Here is a 15,848-nt window from a genome sequence, read left to right on the forward strand (position 1 = left end):
AATCAAACAAGTAGCCGCAATACTTTGTTGAGATTGATTAATCACATACAAAAAGGAAAAGGTCACAAGTGTGGTGCTGTTGTGATTTTGAAACTCTATCCGAATATGAGAGGTGCTTGCAATGGCACTAAATTATTATAATATACTCCTCCGTCCCAAAATATAAGCAAAAGTTATAGTCAATAAAAGTGAATGTATATGACCCAAATTTTGAACCAAATACACCAAGTTTGTTTGACTCATTTTTGCTTATATTTTGGGACGGAGGGAGTATATCTCAAGACACATTTATGTGTCTGTGCTACCTACCATGATTCAGGTATGCTATACAATTTATTTTTCTTGATAAGAATAAGTTCAAGTGGTCACACGAAACAAAAACTAAAATACAATTTGGATGCACACATGTTAGTAGTAAATCAGAATATATGAATGTGTTGAAATTTGTATAATTTGATATGAATGCTCCTTTTAGACCATTGAATATTTCTTATAATATTGAGAAATTGTTTCTTCTTATTGGAAACGTTTATTGCTACATCTAATAATATTTTTGTGATAGATATAAATAAACTTTCTTAGTCACAATTGTAAATGAAAAATTAAAAGGGACTTTTCATGGCTCCGTGCTTAATATTTTATACACAAATCTTTTTTTATACACAAATCTTAATCTCTTTGATATTGCCACTTTTTAGCTTTGACGAATTTTTGTTGTTTTAGAATTTAATTTCCATTATGAACCTTTTTGAAGTTTAAGTCTAAATCTTGTGTATATTTTATAAGTTGAACAAAAGAGAAATCTTATTATTACTAATTTGGTTTAAGAGTGATAAAAGTATCACTAGTTCATTCAAATTAAGAATGGTCGCAGTACCATAATCTCATTTATTCAAGATTGGTATCATCAATACATGTCGTATCGTAGTAACGTTGATTCATAGATTGATGTCGTAACATCTGTTTGAGTGGTATTGTAGTACCACTGAATCATAGATTGATGTCGTAGCATCAATTCGAGTAGTATTGTAGTACCATTCAAGGTGTATTCTTTGACTGATTTCTATCGTGCAGTAGCAAATCAGTATACTTGCACAATTTTGGCCAGTGGTTGATAGTCTGCTTGCACAATTTTGTCCCTTGGCACGAAACGTCTTAAAGAGAGCGACTCAGTTCGCGACTCAACCTAGTAAAATCTTCGGTGACTAAAAATTATTTTTTAAACAGTTTTTAAACTCCGAATTCAGCAGGAACTATTATGGCGTGTTTAGCGAAGATCTATAATCCCTTGTATGCTCTGTCTCTTGGCCTCCTTATGGTCATATCGATAATAGTGGTCATCACAGCGGAATCGGCTGTTTTTCGTGGATTTGTTCTAGCTGTTCTTTTGATTTCATCTGTATTTCCAAGTTCAGTATTAATCGTTGTAATTTGATATTGATGTAATGGAGGTTGTGACTTTTGTGAATCTGATTTTCGTATTTTAGATAATAATTTGATCCGTTTAAATGCCTTATTTGAGTTTTTGATTGCCATAAGCACTTGTTGTGAGACTATTTGGGAGAGCTTATGAAAACCACTTATGACACTTCATAAGTTGTTTTCAGCTTATTTCCATAAGTTCTCCGGAATAGCTTATGAAAATAACTTATACTTTATATGAAAAGTTGAAAAATAATTTGACTTTATTTTATTTTATTTTTATAGAAGTCGTTATGTATAAGCACGTATTAATTATGAACTCGAGAGGATATTCTTGTGAGTTTGAGTTCAACGAAAGTTGAAAACCGGTTAAACCAACACTAAGAAAAAGTGAGCATTACTATAACTAGTTCCTAACCCATGTCCCTACTTCACCACATGTATGATCACTCACTCACCTCGCTTTCAACCTGCTTACATTTTGTCTCACTTTGCCATTAGAGTGTCTTTGTAGGTGTACATCCCACCTTATTTGTAAAATCTAGTTTACCTCCTAACTCAAATTGAACGAAAAGGAGCTTACAACCAAAAACATGGAAATCACTAGCTCCGGTGATCAACCTCTTGCTTTATACAAGAACATTAGACTCACCGTGGGGTACGATAAAATTACCTAATCCCTCCATCCCATAATATAAGTAAAAACTAGTCAACAAAAGTTAATGTATTTGATGTAAAATTTAGTCCAAATACATTAACTTTTGTTGACTCACTTTTGCTTATATTTTGGGACGGAGGGAGTATGTCTCAAAATCTCGTCAGCATGGCAATCACCAAAAGTTACACTCTTTAGTAGTCATCCCAAGGAGAACTGTGTCTTCAAAATCGAAACTCTAACTTCCGTAATGGAGGACTAAAACATTGAAATTCACTATCACTAAGAAAGCGCGTCAACATAGATCAAGATTCAAAACACCAAAATTTGGACAACTATTGATGCATAGTAGTAGTTCAATTGATGCTTGCTTTGTTGCTCCACGTAGCAAACGCATGCTAGATAAGAGATGCTTTGTTGATCAAACTCTTTGAATTATTATCTTTTCACAAGTGTTGAGTCAATTCCTTCATTATCCTTGCAATAGATATTGAGACGTAAGGGGACAAACACTTTAAATCATCGATTCGCCATAATCTGAATTGTAAGGTCGAGCATTTACACCATTTGAAATTTGGAAAAAAGACAAGAAAAAAAAAAAAAAAAAAACCTTAATTTTTGAATTATGTGAAGAACGTCAACCAGAATACCCTAAAAGTAACTTGAACCTTGAACTTTCCTGGCAAATTAGTTTCTTCATTGTATTACTTATTAGTAATTTCCTAAATTATATCACTAACTAACGAATTGTCTATGAAACAAGTGAGAGGAATACAATGAAAGAAATGTTAAGAGACCTTTTATGTTGAAGTACTTGCTGGTCACTAGTCTCTTCTATATTTCTCTTCTATTACTAGTCACTATTCTTCTTCCTCTTATTTTTGTTTCTGTAAGACACATCTTATGTTTTGAGGGTACTTGCTGGTTCTATGAAGACACTATTTTATTTTATCCTTTTACATCTATATAACAAAAACAACTATGATTTTACATTCTTTGTATTCTGTTTCACTGATCACTAGACAAAAATTATTACTGGTAATATTCCAAGAACATAATAATCCACGGAAATATTCAACCGATAATCAAACTAATAGAATAAACATGAAGGCACACCAAAACAGATTGTAGGAGTTCCAATTATAGCTAAAAGTATTAGCTCATTTAAGCAATCATACAGACTCAAGTAACACTGAAGATGAGAATATTTCTAACAATCATTCATCTATTACAATATTCACTTGAAAGGAAAAGCATCCTTCTTCAAGAACCACCAGACTCACAGGAAATGATCAGATCACACCCAAAAATTTTCAAATGTTTCTTTATGCCTGAGAAAACATAAGGTTAGGTCAGTCACCTTATATACACAAAATAAGTGTCATATTATAAACTTTAACTAGATTTTTCAGTCTAAAAGCTTTCAAAGACAAACTTTTTTGAGGCAATACTGATAAAACCAATTCAGTTTCCTTTACATTACTGTTATCCATTTAACCTTTGCATACTTTTAAGACAATTTTGATCCAGAAAAACCAAAGTATAAAGAGTTGTTCCAAATTCCAGGGTGAACAATGATACAAATCATGCAACAGGTGTCATCCACAGAACACTAACATTTTTATTATAATTAGAGCTACACATGCCTATATAGCATTATGACTTACCTTGCTAGCAATGTTGTTAGAAAGCCAGTCCAAACCCTCGTAAAGACCCTCTCCAGAAGTTGCACAAGTGCTCTGAATATACCTGAAATAAATCAAACCATTGCATTAAAAAGGGTTGTTCGCCCTATGCATGGTCATTAGCTAATGTGATTATAAAACTCACAAAAGCTCAATCCAACATGACATATATATAATTGCAAGAAAAATAAAAACCATCAATTTGAGGCAACTAGTTGAGCTTAGTCAAGATTTACACAATTGAGAATTTATTTCAATGCAAGAGATCAGATCTTCATACCAGTGGCGTTGGCGGAGTGAATGAAGTCCAAGTTTGTCAGTTATTTCTGCAGCATTCATTGCATTGGGAAGATCTTGTTTGTTGGCAAAAACAAGCAAAACAGCATCTCTAAGTTCATCCTGAAACAAAATTAGCATCCAGGTTCACATACCAACATTATATATTTAGTTATTTACAATATATTTAAGACTATCACTTAATTTTAACAGCCTTTAATTACGTATATAATGGATAAACTGGTGTCAGCAAAGGATAGGTGAAGCGGTGCAAACCATATAGTACGAAACTATGCATAAACAACGCAAGAACAAGTCATTAACAAAACCAAAAACAAACTTATAATATAATCCTGGTTAATGATTCAGTAGCATACAAAGCAGTCCAATTACATCCAATAAGGCTACAAAGTTTCTATCACGGTCTTGAATGATAATTGTGAAATCCCCAAAGCATTGCACAAAAATTATTTGAGTTAAAAAATTATTTTTGCTAGATTCATGGGAGAGCTTCTAAAACATTGTACCCAAAAAAGGTATTCCCAAGCATGCACATGATTAGATTAGCAAGAAGAAAACCCTCCCAAAAAAACAAAATATTAGATCTCTAGAGAACTTGTATAACATGCAAAAGTCAATTACGAAGGACGTGATATGCTAAAATAATACAAGATAGTGAAGATACTAAATAACAAAGGATGCACCGCTACAAAAATCATATACCTCATTCAACATCCTGTGCAACTCATCCCTTGCCTCAACCACTCGGTCTCTATCATTGCTATCAACCACAAAAATAAGACCCTGGGTGTTCTGGAAGTAGTGCCTCCACAATGGACGGATCTGTGGATAGAAACTAAGTTAATCGAAAATAGCATGATACTTTATTATATTAACAAAGAATAAAAGACCCAAAAAACATCATAATCATATTGTAATACATAACATAACATGGATTAGTAAGCAAAATTACACACCGATAGAACATAAGACTTGCTGAAAAGATGTGTATTCAAACATCAACATAAATAAGAAAGATTCACAAAGTGATACCAAAAATGATAGGATGTAGCAATGGTTACATCAACTTGATCAGCTGATATGCATTAGAGAAAAACCATGCATAAAACTATAGCAAGAACACCCTATATACGACAATCCACTCACTCCTCTCCCCCTTTTTACCTTCCCTCTCTTATTCTTCACTCTGTCACTTAATAATAGTGAAAGAATCACATAACACACCACATACAGGTGCAACGATCCCTCATTTGAATAGAGTCATCATGACAACAAAAACTGTTTAAAATTGTGATTCATAGCCATGTATGACCTCTACTAGCTCTCGGTCACCACTCACACTCACCAGGAACAAAAAAGCCTAAATAGACACAGAAGAGCAGCTGTACCTTGTCCTGACCCCCAACATCCCACACGGTGAAGCTGATGTTCTTGTACTCCACGGTTTCAACATTAAATCCTGTAGATAAAAAATGACTCCAATTATTTTATTTTATAGATATACATACAGCCGTAAGATGCCATGAGTACATTAAGAAACACATCGTGTGAGCCTCATTAGTTAGTTAACAATACAAAGTATAAATTTCCATACTGGTTAATAATACCACTACACAAGTGCCGGAAATGCAAACATAAACACCAAACTGCATAAAAAAATAAATTGGTATTTGTGCAATCATTGCAGTCAGCAAATCACAGTTGTTAGATAAAGATAGGACAACAAACATTCCTGAGTTTGTGTTTTGAATATATTTTGCTCTCAAGTTAAAAATTCATTTGATATTTATCTAAGAGATGCAATCATGCAATTTACTTGCAGCAGTAACTCAGCTAGTTTTTCAACCGTAGTGTAGCCAAGTTGTATAAAAATGGCCATTTATTAATAATAATTCATTAGTAATAACTATTTATCAAACATTCTTGCAATGATTGCATTGCATTTGTTTATTCATTCAAATATTTGACTAAAAAAAAACAAGAACGAACTTGTTTATTCATTCATATGTTTGAAAAAACATAACTGAATAAAGAACTTCTTCCTCCCCTAAAACATAAGACCAATCTTGTTCATTTTTATAGAACCCCTGAAATTTTCAACTTCATTAATTCTTTCTTTACCAAATTCTCCCTAATTATAATTACTATTACAAAATTAACTTCACTATAATGAAAAATTAAACTGAGTATAGAGAAAGAAAATTGAACTAACCAATGGTTGGGATAGTAGTAACGATTTCTCCAAGCTTGAGTTTATACAAAATAGTAGTCTTACCAGCAGCATCAAGACCAACCATCAAAATTCTCATTTCCTTCTTCGCGAATAACCTACTGAACAGCTTCGTGAACGTTAACCCCATCTTTCACCAACACAAATCGCTGATCCAATAACTAAATCAAAGATCCACAATCACACAATCCAAAAATTCAATCAGATCCATAAACAATTCAATAATTCAATCATAAAAAATCAAAATCGAACCAAAATTAATAATTCGTACACCAATTGAACGCAAATTTAAACAGATCGAAGAAACTGAAATTGAAATTGAACTGAATTTGAAATTGAAATTGAAATTGAAATTTTACCTCTTCTTCTCGATCTAGATTTTTTGCGAAGAGAAGAGCGAATCGCGATTTGTATAAGAGAGAGGAAGAAGAACGTTGTTTACGATTGTTACGTTTACTTAATAGTGAAGGAGAATGAATGTTTGTAATACGGCGTCGTATTGAGTGTTTTGGTTGAAACGCAGTCGTTTTAGCTCTTTTTTTTTTCTTCTTCTTTTTTGAGAGAGTGAGAAAGTTTGATTTTTTTTTTTTTTTTGTGAGTTTGTGAATTTTTTGGGCGAAGAAAAGAGAAAAATTTGTGAGTTTTGATTGATTGATCAATAGTTAAGGTAAAAATGCATGGTTATTCTTGTCTCTCGGAGTTTTTTTTTACACTATTTTTTAGTTTACTAAATTTAATTTTTTGCATTTCTTTTATTAATTAAGGGAGGGAAAGAATGGTTTTTTTTTATTGGGTTATCATATGATATGGGTGACATTCTGAGGGGTCGATTCTGAGGGGTGGACAATAGATGTTATTATGAGAAAAAGATTATATAAAAAGATTTATTTTTTAGGTACATTAAAAGATTATAGGTAATTTAAATTAATATGATATAATTTGGTATGATAATTGTAAATACTAGCGTATGAGAAAAAGATAAGTAATATTTCATAAGATTCAAATACTCCCCACAATTTTAATATATATTTATTCACTTCAAATTGAAGCTTAATTAGCTCATGTGACTTAGCAGTTTTATACATTCAACTTGTTAATAAGGATCAAGTTTGCAAGTCACTCACATAGGCATATCATGGATGGGTTTGAAAAAAATGTCATAAGTTATGACTCATAACCCACTTATTCTACTATTATTATTCCCTATGACAAATTGTTCCATTTAAATTAAACTAGGGGTAAACCCGTGCGTTGCACGGGTTCGATTAAAATACATAATTAAAATATTTTTATAAATTAAAAATAATAATTGTGATAAGTATAATCACATATTCGATTAAAATATATTGTTAAATATTTTTTACGATACGGTTATATTTAATATTATATATGTGTAAAAACAAAAAAAGTTGTTCAGAATTAAAATAATTTTTATTGAAATGATGTATCATATTTTATTTTAATTGTGTCATCGTATAAAATCTTAGTTTTCATTATATGAGTTGCAATTTTAGTCACAAATCACTTTGCTTCTTTATTTTTAATGTATCACTTATTTATTTATTTTCAATAAGAGTTGGAGGTCATACATACTTATACTTGGTGAAAATATTGTTCATGAGTAATGTTGAACTAAGAAGTATGGTGGTTTTGACATTTTTTATCACGTGATCTCGTATTCTGAAAATTACCTATCAAATAACAACGTTATTGCTTACTCCTTTCTATACAATTTAAGATGCCAAATAACTTATCAACTTACCTCCCTCTCGTTCTCTTGAAGTTTCTTATCAATTATTCACTTGGTGAAATTTTATCCAGATTTTATTAGTCTCGATTTTTTTTGTCTGTTGTTTGTTTTTTTTTTCTATTGGGTTTTTCTCCGCTCATTTTGCTTTCAATTTTTTTATTTAATAATTTTTATTCGGATTTTCAATTTAATTTAGTAGTGCTTATTAGAATGCAGTACTCTTTTTTTATAGATGATTTGTTTTTTTTTTTCTTTCATTTCATGGGTTTGATTAAAACACACATTTAAAATACTTTTTATCAATAAAAATAATAATTATGATAAGTATAATCATATATAATTAAATGATTGTTAATATTTTAAATATAGTAACATGGTTATATTTAATATAAATCTATATTAAAAATAAGAAGGTTATTTAAAAAAAAAAAGATTTTGTTTAATATTAACCTACATAGTAGATTTGTGTATATTAAGGACAACTAATATAATTTTTAGTGAATATCTGTTAATATTCATAAGTTTGAAGAGGTGAATTATATTTTATTCTAATAGTGTAATAGTATGAGAACTTAATTTTCTTTTTATGCATCGTGGTAGTATAGTCGCAACTTGCTTTGCTTTTTTACTTTTTTTTTTCTTACCGTTGTTTTTTTACTTTTGTATGTTAGAGGTAGTCATGCTTGCCTTGTGCTGATATATTGACTTTGTTGAGCTGAGTTTTATTTATTATTATTCATTATATATATATATATATATATATATATATATATATATATATATATATATATATATATATATATATTGTGTTTACTACAAAAGGAATCACATATTGAGTTTTTGTTAATTAGTTTTGCTCGATGTGTGTGAAAATTGGCAATATAATTGTTTGAGTTTGTTTTCTTCCGGCTTTTATCGAAAAAATAAAAAGGTGCGTAATTTTATAATATTCTTTTGAATCTTTCTTTCCATTTCTCTTATTTACTATATCACATAAATAATTTGAAACAATGATGCAAATACTCCGTATGGACATGTGAAAGTTGTTTTCTCTTGATCTGTCGGGTCTACAGCTATTTGATTATAGAAAGAGTAGTCGTCTAAGAAGCAATAAAAGGCTTGATCAGCCAGCCTCTCTAACATTTGATCCATATAAGGTAAATGAAAGTGATCCTTCCTTGTTGCTTGATTCAACCTCCTGTAGTCTATGCATATGCGCCACCCAGTAACTGTAATTTACAAATTTTTTAATAATTTATTATCGTTATAAGAAACTTGATTTTCTCGTACATTTATTTTTCTTATTGTAACTAATTTACAAATGAAGGTGGATTTGTGGTTTTATTTTCACGATTACTTAAAAAGACAAATTTAATTGAATATAATAATTGCTTTATCACAAAGAATAAGTAATATCAAAATTAAAATGATGTTTTTTTTGTTACAATTAAAATGATGGTTTTGTTGTTTTAATAATTTTAGTGATATTTTCCTTGAAAAAATAAGCAATATTGTTGTAGGGTAGTAAGTAAAAATATGGTATTATGAATAATAACATATATAGTGGAAATGCACTCAAAGATATATACTTACATAAATTGTCACTTTTCATAGACTTCTTGAGCATCAAAGATGCAACAATGACAAAAATAGAGGTCTCTCTTTTATTCTCTTATCCTAATTCACATGAAAAAATTGTCAAATTTACGTTAAGAAATAGAAAAAATTAAGAAAAAAGTTAGAAAAGTAGGCTAACAAACATTATATTATATCAATAAAAATAAAGATTTCTAAAATTTTCACACAAAGTAAGAGTAACATAATTAATAAGTTGTTATATATATAGAAACTAATAAATTGTGAAAAAGATGAAGAACCTATTGAAGAGCATCTATCCAAAAGTTGGTTGGAGAAAAATGATGATGAAAACTCAAATTTGCACTACAAACATTTAGCATTTGTGCACAAAATCATATATTTATACACACAATGGTTAGGAATGAGAAAAGATGAAGGTTGAAAGGATTGAATGATAAATTTATTTGTCATAGTTAAGGAATAAGAGTTAAGGAATATGAAAGAATGGTAGTTTAAAAGTTGGTATGACAAAGTTATTTTTTTTTAAATAATAGCACAATAATAATTAATTAATAAACAATATAACTAAAGTATTTTCTTCATAAAATTTATTTATTTTGTCAAGTATGAAAATTTTTTGAGTAGTAATTTTTTTTATTTGGTTTATTTATTTAAAGTAAATTTTTGCAAAGTGCAAATTATATTTATGCATGCGTAGTTTATATTTTATGTTTGGTAGTGTAAAATATGAAAGAACATATATCTATTCATTTTTTTCTTTTATAATTTGATTTTTTTTTTTGTCTTTTTTTCATTATTACTATTATTTATGTTATATGTTACACTTGCTACTAATTTAAATTACTTGAACTTCACATGTATAATTATCAACATCAATATAGCTTTTTTTTTTGTTCTTTGGAAAAAAAATATTGGGAGCCATTATTATTGTAACATATAGATAATTACTTTGGAGGATGAATGGACATACAAAATAAATTATGTGACAAATTTTAAATAGATATGAGAGCTCTCTAAAGCATGCCACATCATCACAATGAAGGCCTAGGAGCAATTCAACCTTCCTTTTACTAGTAAAAGATATACAAGGCATTTATGCTTGTACATCTTCTCTTCGATCCTTTTTTTTTTTACTAAATCCTCAATCCTTCTCAGTAGTTTTTTTTTTTTTTGAAAAAGCTAAATTAATCCGCCCAAATTGATAACAGAGAGAATCAAACCTCAGACATCAAGAGGAGCACACTCTCAGGTCTCAAGTCAATACCAATATACATCAACCCAAGTGAGTTAATCCTTCTCATTAGTTGCTTCTTTTTTCTCACTAATTATTAGTTTTCATATTTGTTTTTTGAATTCATCTTGATGTAATCTATCTCTTCTCACAAATAAGAAAGTGAAAGTGTAATTAACAAAGAAAAAATTGATAATTTATGAGATTTATCATGTGCAACCTTGCAAAAAATAGAAAAACCCCCTTTGTTTTACATTATTTATTATTTATTATATCCAAATGGAAGTAATAATAGAATAAAACTTTTAATTTGGTACACACTTAACTATCTCACTCAACATTCCATTATACACAAACTAATTTAGAAATCAAACAAACAACTTCCTATATTTGTATAACTTTAATTTCCCTAGCTAAACACACTAATTTTTTAAGAGTATAATCTACGAAGCACAAATACATCAAACCTGAAATTAACATCGACACGTCGACACTAATAATATATGTTTGTGCCAAACACCGACACATGTTAAACACCAGACACACTTTTAATCCGAAGTGTCGGTCATACTTAAATTTAGCAAGAACTTTCTTTGCTAGAAATTATTCCACCACTTGATTGTTTCCCTCTTTGAAGACAATCAACAGGAGGAACAATTTCAGTTTTCAACTCACCAAATGCTTTCCAACAAAAAGGAACATTAGATCTTTGACTTGCTTCTAGCTTTATTGTATCAAGTGTTATACCATTACATGGTAAACTATCACTACATGCAAAATACATAGGCTTTTTAGTGTATGTTCCTTTTACATTTGTATAATGTATGCTTGATACTGCTACTGCTGATGTTTCATTATGGCATCTTCCACCATCACAATAGTATTGATCAATTGTTATTGGAGTTTCAACTTCTGAAACTTGAATGTTTGAGAACATTATGTTTTGGACTGAGCCAGAGCCTCCCTGAGGAATATACAAACACAACAAATTTTAATTTGCTTAACTTTGGTTTGGATTATATAATTGCTTACAAATAAATTATAAGATATATATAATTTAGAAAAAATTGAGATGTAGAAACATATTATTTAAAAAATTTATCACTATTTTTTTCTAGATATTTGAAGAAGTCGTGTTGGACTGCGAACAATTTGAGTCGATCCAGATACACTAAAACAAGAGGACAAAGCTCATAATACTTTTTTTTTAACTTGGTTTTCGGCTTTAGGACCGATTAATCCAAGGGGATCAATCCCACCGTCCACTTGCGGGGCCCATTTAAAGTCAGAGTTTTTTTTCCTCTGTATGGACGTAGCCCACCGAAATTGGCATCAGGGGGAAGGAAAATCGAACCTGAGACCTTGAGAGGAGCATACTCCAATGATTCAAGCCAACACCACTAGATCAGCCCAAGTGAGTTTAATACCTATTTTTTTCTTTTTTTTTTTGGTAGAAATACCTATTTTTTTCTATCTAGATTCGAATACAAATTCTTAATTTTTTTAGTCACTTCTCACATGGACCTACATCCATTAGTGAAAACCCAAGACATGTTTGATGTTTGAATTCGCAATAATTTCATATGAATCGTGGCAAAGCCATCGTGATTTTGATAAAAGTTGCACTTTGAATCTTCAACAAAATTACAGTGTCATTTTAATTTCGTCAAACTCCCTGTGACTTAATTGATTATTAGTAAAACAATTTAACAAAAAGAAATTCTCACAAGTACTGGAAGATAAAAATAGTTATCTAATTTAATTTTGCTCAAAATTTTACCTGCCATGTTTTGATTCTCACACCAGTCAAGGTATTGTGTAGTGTAGTATCACGGACAGTGACATTTGAAACACAAGCTCTAGTGTTCTCTTTTCCAAGACTTCCAATGCTAATTCCATGACCAGGTCCACAATTCACATTGTGCACCAATATATTGGAACAACCGGTTTGTATAGACACACAATCATCTCCTACATTATGAACAAGTGATACATATGAGATGCATTCCATTCAATTATTCTTTCATTTTTTTCTATTACCATGTCAAAGTCAAAGGTATGAAATTTTTAGTGCGGACTAATTTTCATCAAAGAATGCGTGGGATACATAAGATGAGTTTTTTTCTCCCAAACGATTATTTTTCATATACAAGAGTCAAAGGTCGAACCTCTAACCATCTTCTTAAGAGACTCAAGTCCCTTGTCATATGTAGGAGTTAGAGATCGAACTTCTAACCAACTCCGATTATTTTTCTACTAACTTATTTTTTGAACAAATTTTCTAAATAAAAAAATCATACATTTTTTGAAAATTAGAATTTGAGTTTTTCAAAAATTCAAAAAAACTTATAGAATTTGGAAAGTAAAAAATGGTTTAAAACTCATTCATTTTGAAAAATTGTGGGATTTAAAAACTTGATTGGGTATAAGAATAAAATTATTAGCAATTGTTTTCACCCCATATTTCTAAAAAAAACACTTTTTTTTTTAGAGTATACTTTGGGACGGTATATTTTGACCGAAAACTATACTTTTTTTAGACAACCAAAAATCATGTTTTTTTTTTCTGCATGTGTCATCCAAAATAATATTGGGGGTGTAGAAAGCCCCTCCCTTAACTTGTCTTTTGCTCCATTCCATCACATGAAGGAATATTTAAATATAATGGAGGGATTTTCTTTTGTTACCCTACTTATTTTCTCGCATGCCCTACAAATTTAGTAAAATACCCCCGTCCATTATTTAGATAGCAGACGCCATTTATAAAAATTTCGTATTTTTATAACGTCCGCTACTTATTTCAATTCCATCTTGTTATATTTAATTTCACACTTTATTATTTAATTTTGTGGATTATTCTTACCACAAGCAAGTGTGCTACTGTAGATAACAACATCTTGGGAATTTTGTAGGTGAATTCCATCGGTGTTAGGACTATCACCCGGTGATGAAACAGTTATATCAAAGACTTGAACATTTGTGCATGAATCAAACTTGAGATGGGTTTGTTGACTATTTTGAATGGTTATACCGGTCACTGTTACACCATTACTTCCATAGAACCTTAGTGCCTACATAAAGCAAAAATATCAAAGTCACATATATGAGAAAATCATATAGTTTCAAACTTTCAACGGTTATGGTAGGTTGACAACTAAAACTCATATTTATTGATCAATTTCGAATTATTTCAGTCTCTATAGTAATGTGGTTGATTTAGCGACAAAATCTTGTTAATCGGTCGTTAAATAAGTTTTCACGACTGATTTACGAAATATTTCTATGTAAGGATTATTCGTACCGTGGGTTTGGTTTTTGGCAGTCCCCCATTGCCATTCCACCAAATAGAGCCTTGACCATCAATGACACCTTTTCCTTTAATTGTAATCTTATTTAGCTTAGTGAACTCAAGCCATTGCAAGGTACCTGACCCCCAAGATGAAGAACTTGTAGGAGCAATGATTTTTCCATCTAGCTGCATGTATTTTAATAAACACCATAGGTTAAATTTTGAGTTTGATTTCGAAGTATCTTTACAGAAAAATAACAATCAATCACAGATTATGTTATGTCTAAATTTTAAATACCCAACTAAAATCGAACATTTTAATGTTCTGACGGTTATTAACTGTATCAACCTAACGTCCTAACCCATTATATTGAAGGCTCGAGTGAACCTTGACGCGAAGGCTTTATAAGCTAACAATATTGTCCGTTTTTTTTTTTTTTTTACTTTCATGATTCTTAAAAACCACATCCGTTTGTATTTATCTATCTGAACGAAGAAAAAAACGCCATCTTGTCCAAATTTACCGGTTCGAATGTGAGAAAAATCAAAATTTTTTTGGTTTGAGCAAATTTAAAGATGTGGTTTTTAAGAATCGTGAAAGTAAAAAAGTAGCTTTCAAATATATATTTTTTAGGCTCGAAGTCCTTTTGTCTTACTTGCTTGGCATTGGGCCGGCCATATGATTAGTTTATAAAATGTAGTAAGAAAATTGATGAACTATATTCTAAAACATTTAAATATTCTAGTGCTTCTAGTGTTTTCATATATTGCATGAAAATGTAGGAAAAGTGAATAGAATAGTACTAACTATAATTCACCTGAAAAACAATGTTTGGCTGACAATTAGGACCTGAGAATGAAATTGGTTTTACTAGAAAAACAGAACCAGATGGAACAACCATTGTTGAGGCCTCAATCTTACAAGCAGCTGCCCATGCATCTTCAAAAGCCTGCCATTTTGTAAACAAATAATATTACTAAGTAGATAGTTAAAATTAGAACATTGCGTAATACGCAGATCAAAGTTCGAATTCTGGTACTCTCTCACTTATTCACCTTAAAAGGTGAAATTCTAACTATTAAAATATTTGACAAAAAAATATAACATAAATAAATGATACTATTAAAGGGTGTATAATGAAAAACATGATAGAAACTGATATTGACCATATAACCATACATAAAAATATAATTAATGTGACAAAAGTTTATTTTTCCATGCTCTTGCATGTTCCAAAAGATTTTATTTTTATGAAAAAATTGGGAAAAATAAAATCACTTTTAATTAAAGTGTCACTAATAGTCAGACTTGCTAATGATCTTTTTACAACCATCAACGAAAAAACTTGAACTTTATACATTTAGACGATAGAGTCAAAATAAAAATAAAAGATAGACAGACAGAAAGAGACTAAGAACCAATTTAAAATCACCTTTGTATCATCCGCATGTCCATCGCCTTTAGCTCCAAAATCTAATACATTAAAAGTAGTAGAGGAAGCTTTGAGTTTCCTCCAACGGTTGCCTCTTAAGGCACTACAATTTTCAAAACTTGAAAACAAGACCAAAAATGCAATGGTGATGATCAATGTAATAGTGTTTAAGTTAATAGTCTTCATTTTAAAAGAGAGGGAGATATATAAAAAGTGATAGGTGGAAGAATTTAAAGAGAAGTGATTTTCTTTAGTTG

At 30.2% G+C, this 15,848-nt stretch overlaps 2 protein-coding genes across 2 annotated transcripts; both read right to left on the reverse strand.

Annotated features, from left to right (window-relative positions):
• Positions 1 to 3,148: 3,148 nt before the first annotated feature.
• Positions 3,149 to 6,920, reverse strand: LOC123906609 (ADP-ribosylation factor 1). The gene is made up of 7 exons (XM_045956552.1): positions 6,649 to 6,920; positions 6,272 to 6,450; positions 5,448 to 5,518; positions 4,762 to 4,881; positions 4,043 to 4,161; positions 3,745 to 3,826; positions 3,149 to 3,408 (listed from the first exon to the last, which is right to left on the reverse strand). The coding sequence occupies exons 2-7, from the start codon at positions 6,417 to 6,419 to the stop codon at positions 3,403 to 3,405; spliced, it is 546 nt and encodes a 181-aa protein (XP_045812508.1). The 5' UTR covers positions 6,420 to 6,450; positions 6,649 to 6,920; the 3' UTR covers positions 3,149 to 3,402.
• Positions 6,921 to 11,155: 4,235 nt separating this feature from the next.
• LOC123906610 (polygalacturonase At1g48100) lies at positions 11,156 to 15,848 on the reverse strand. Its single transcript, XM_045956553.1, has 6 exons — positions 15,592 to 15,848; positions 14,977 to 15,108; positions 14,171 to 14,344; positions 13,733 to 13,940; positions 12,650 to 12,840; positions 11,156 to 11,833 (listed from the first exon to the last, which is right to left on the reverse strand). Exons 1-6 carry the CDS (start codon positions 15,775 to 15,777, stop codon positions 11,447 to 11,449), a joined length of 1,278 nt encoding a protein of 425 aa, XP_045812509.1. The 5' UTR covers positions 15,778 to 15,848; the 3' UTR covers positions 11,156 to 11,446.

The sequence above is a fragment of the Trifolium pratense genome, linkage group LG2 (genome assembly GCF_020283565.1).
Source record: "Trifolium pratense cultivar HEN17-A07 linkage group LG2, ARS_RC_1.1, whole genome shotgun sequence".
Lineage (NCBI taxonomy): Eukaryota > Viridiplantae > Streptophyta > Magnoliopsida > Fabales > Fabaceae > Trifolium > Trifolium pratense.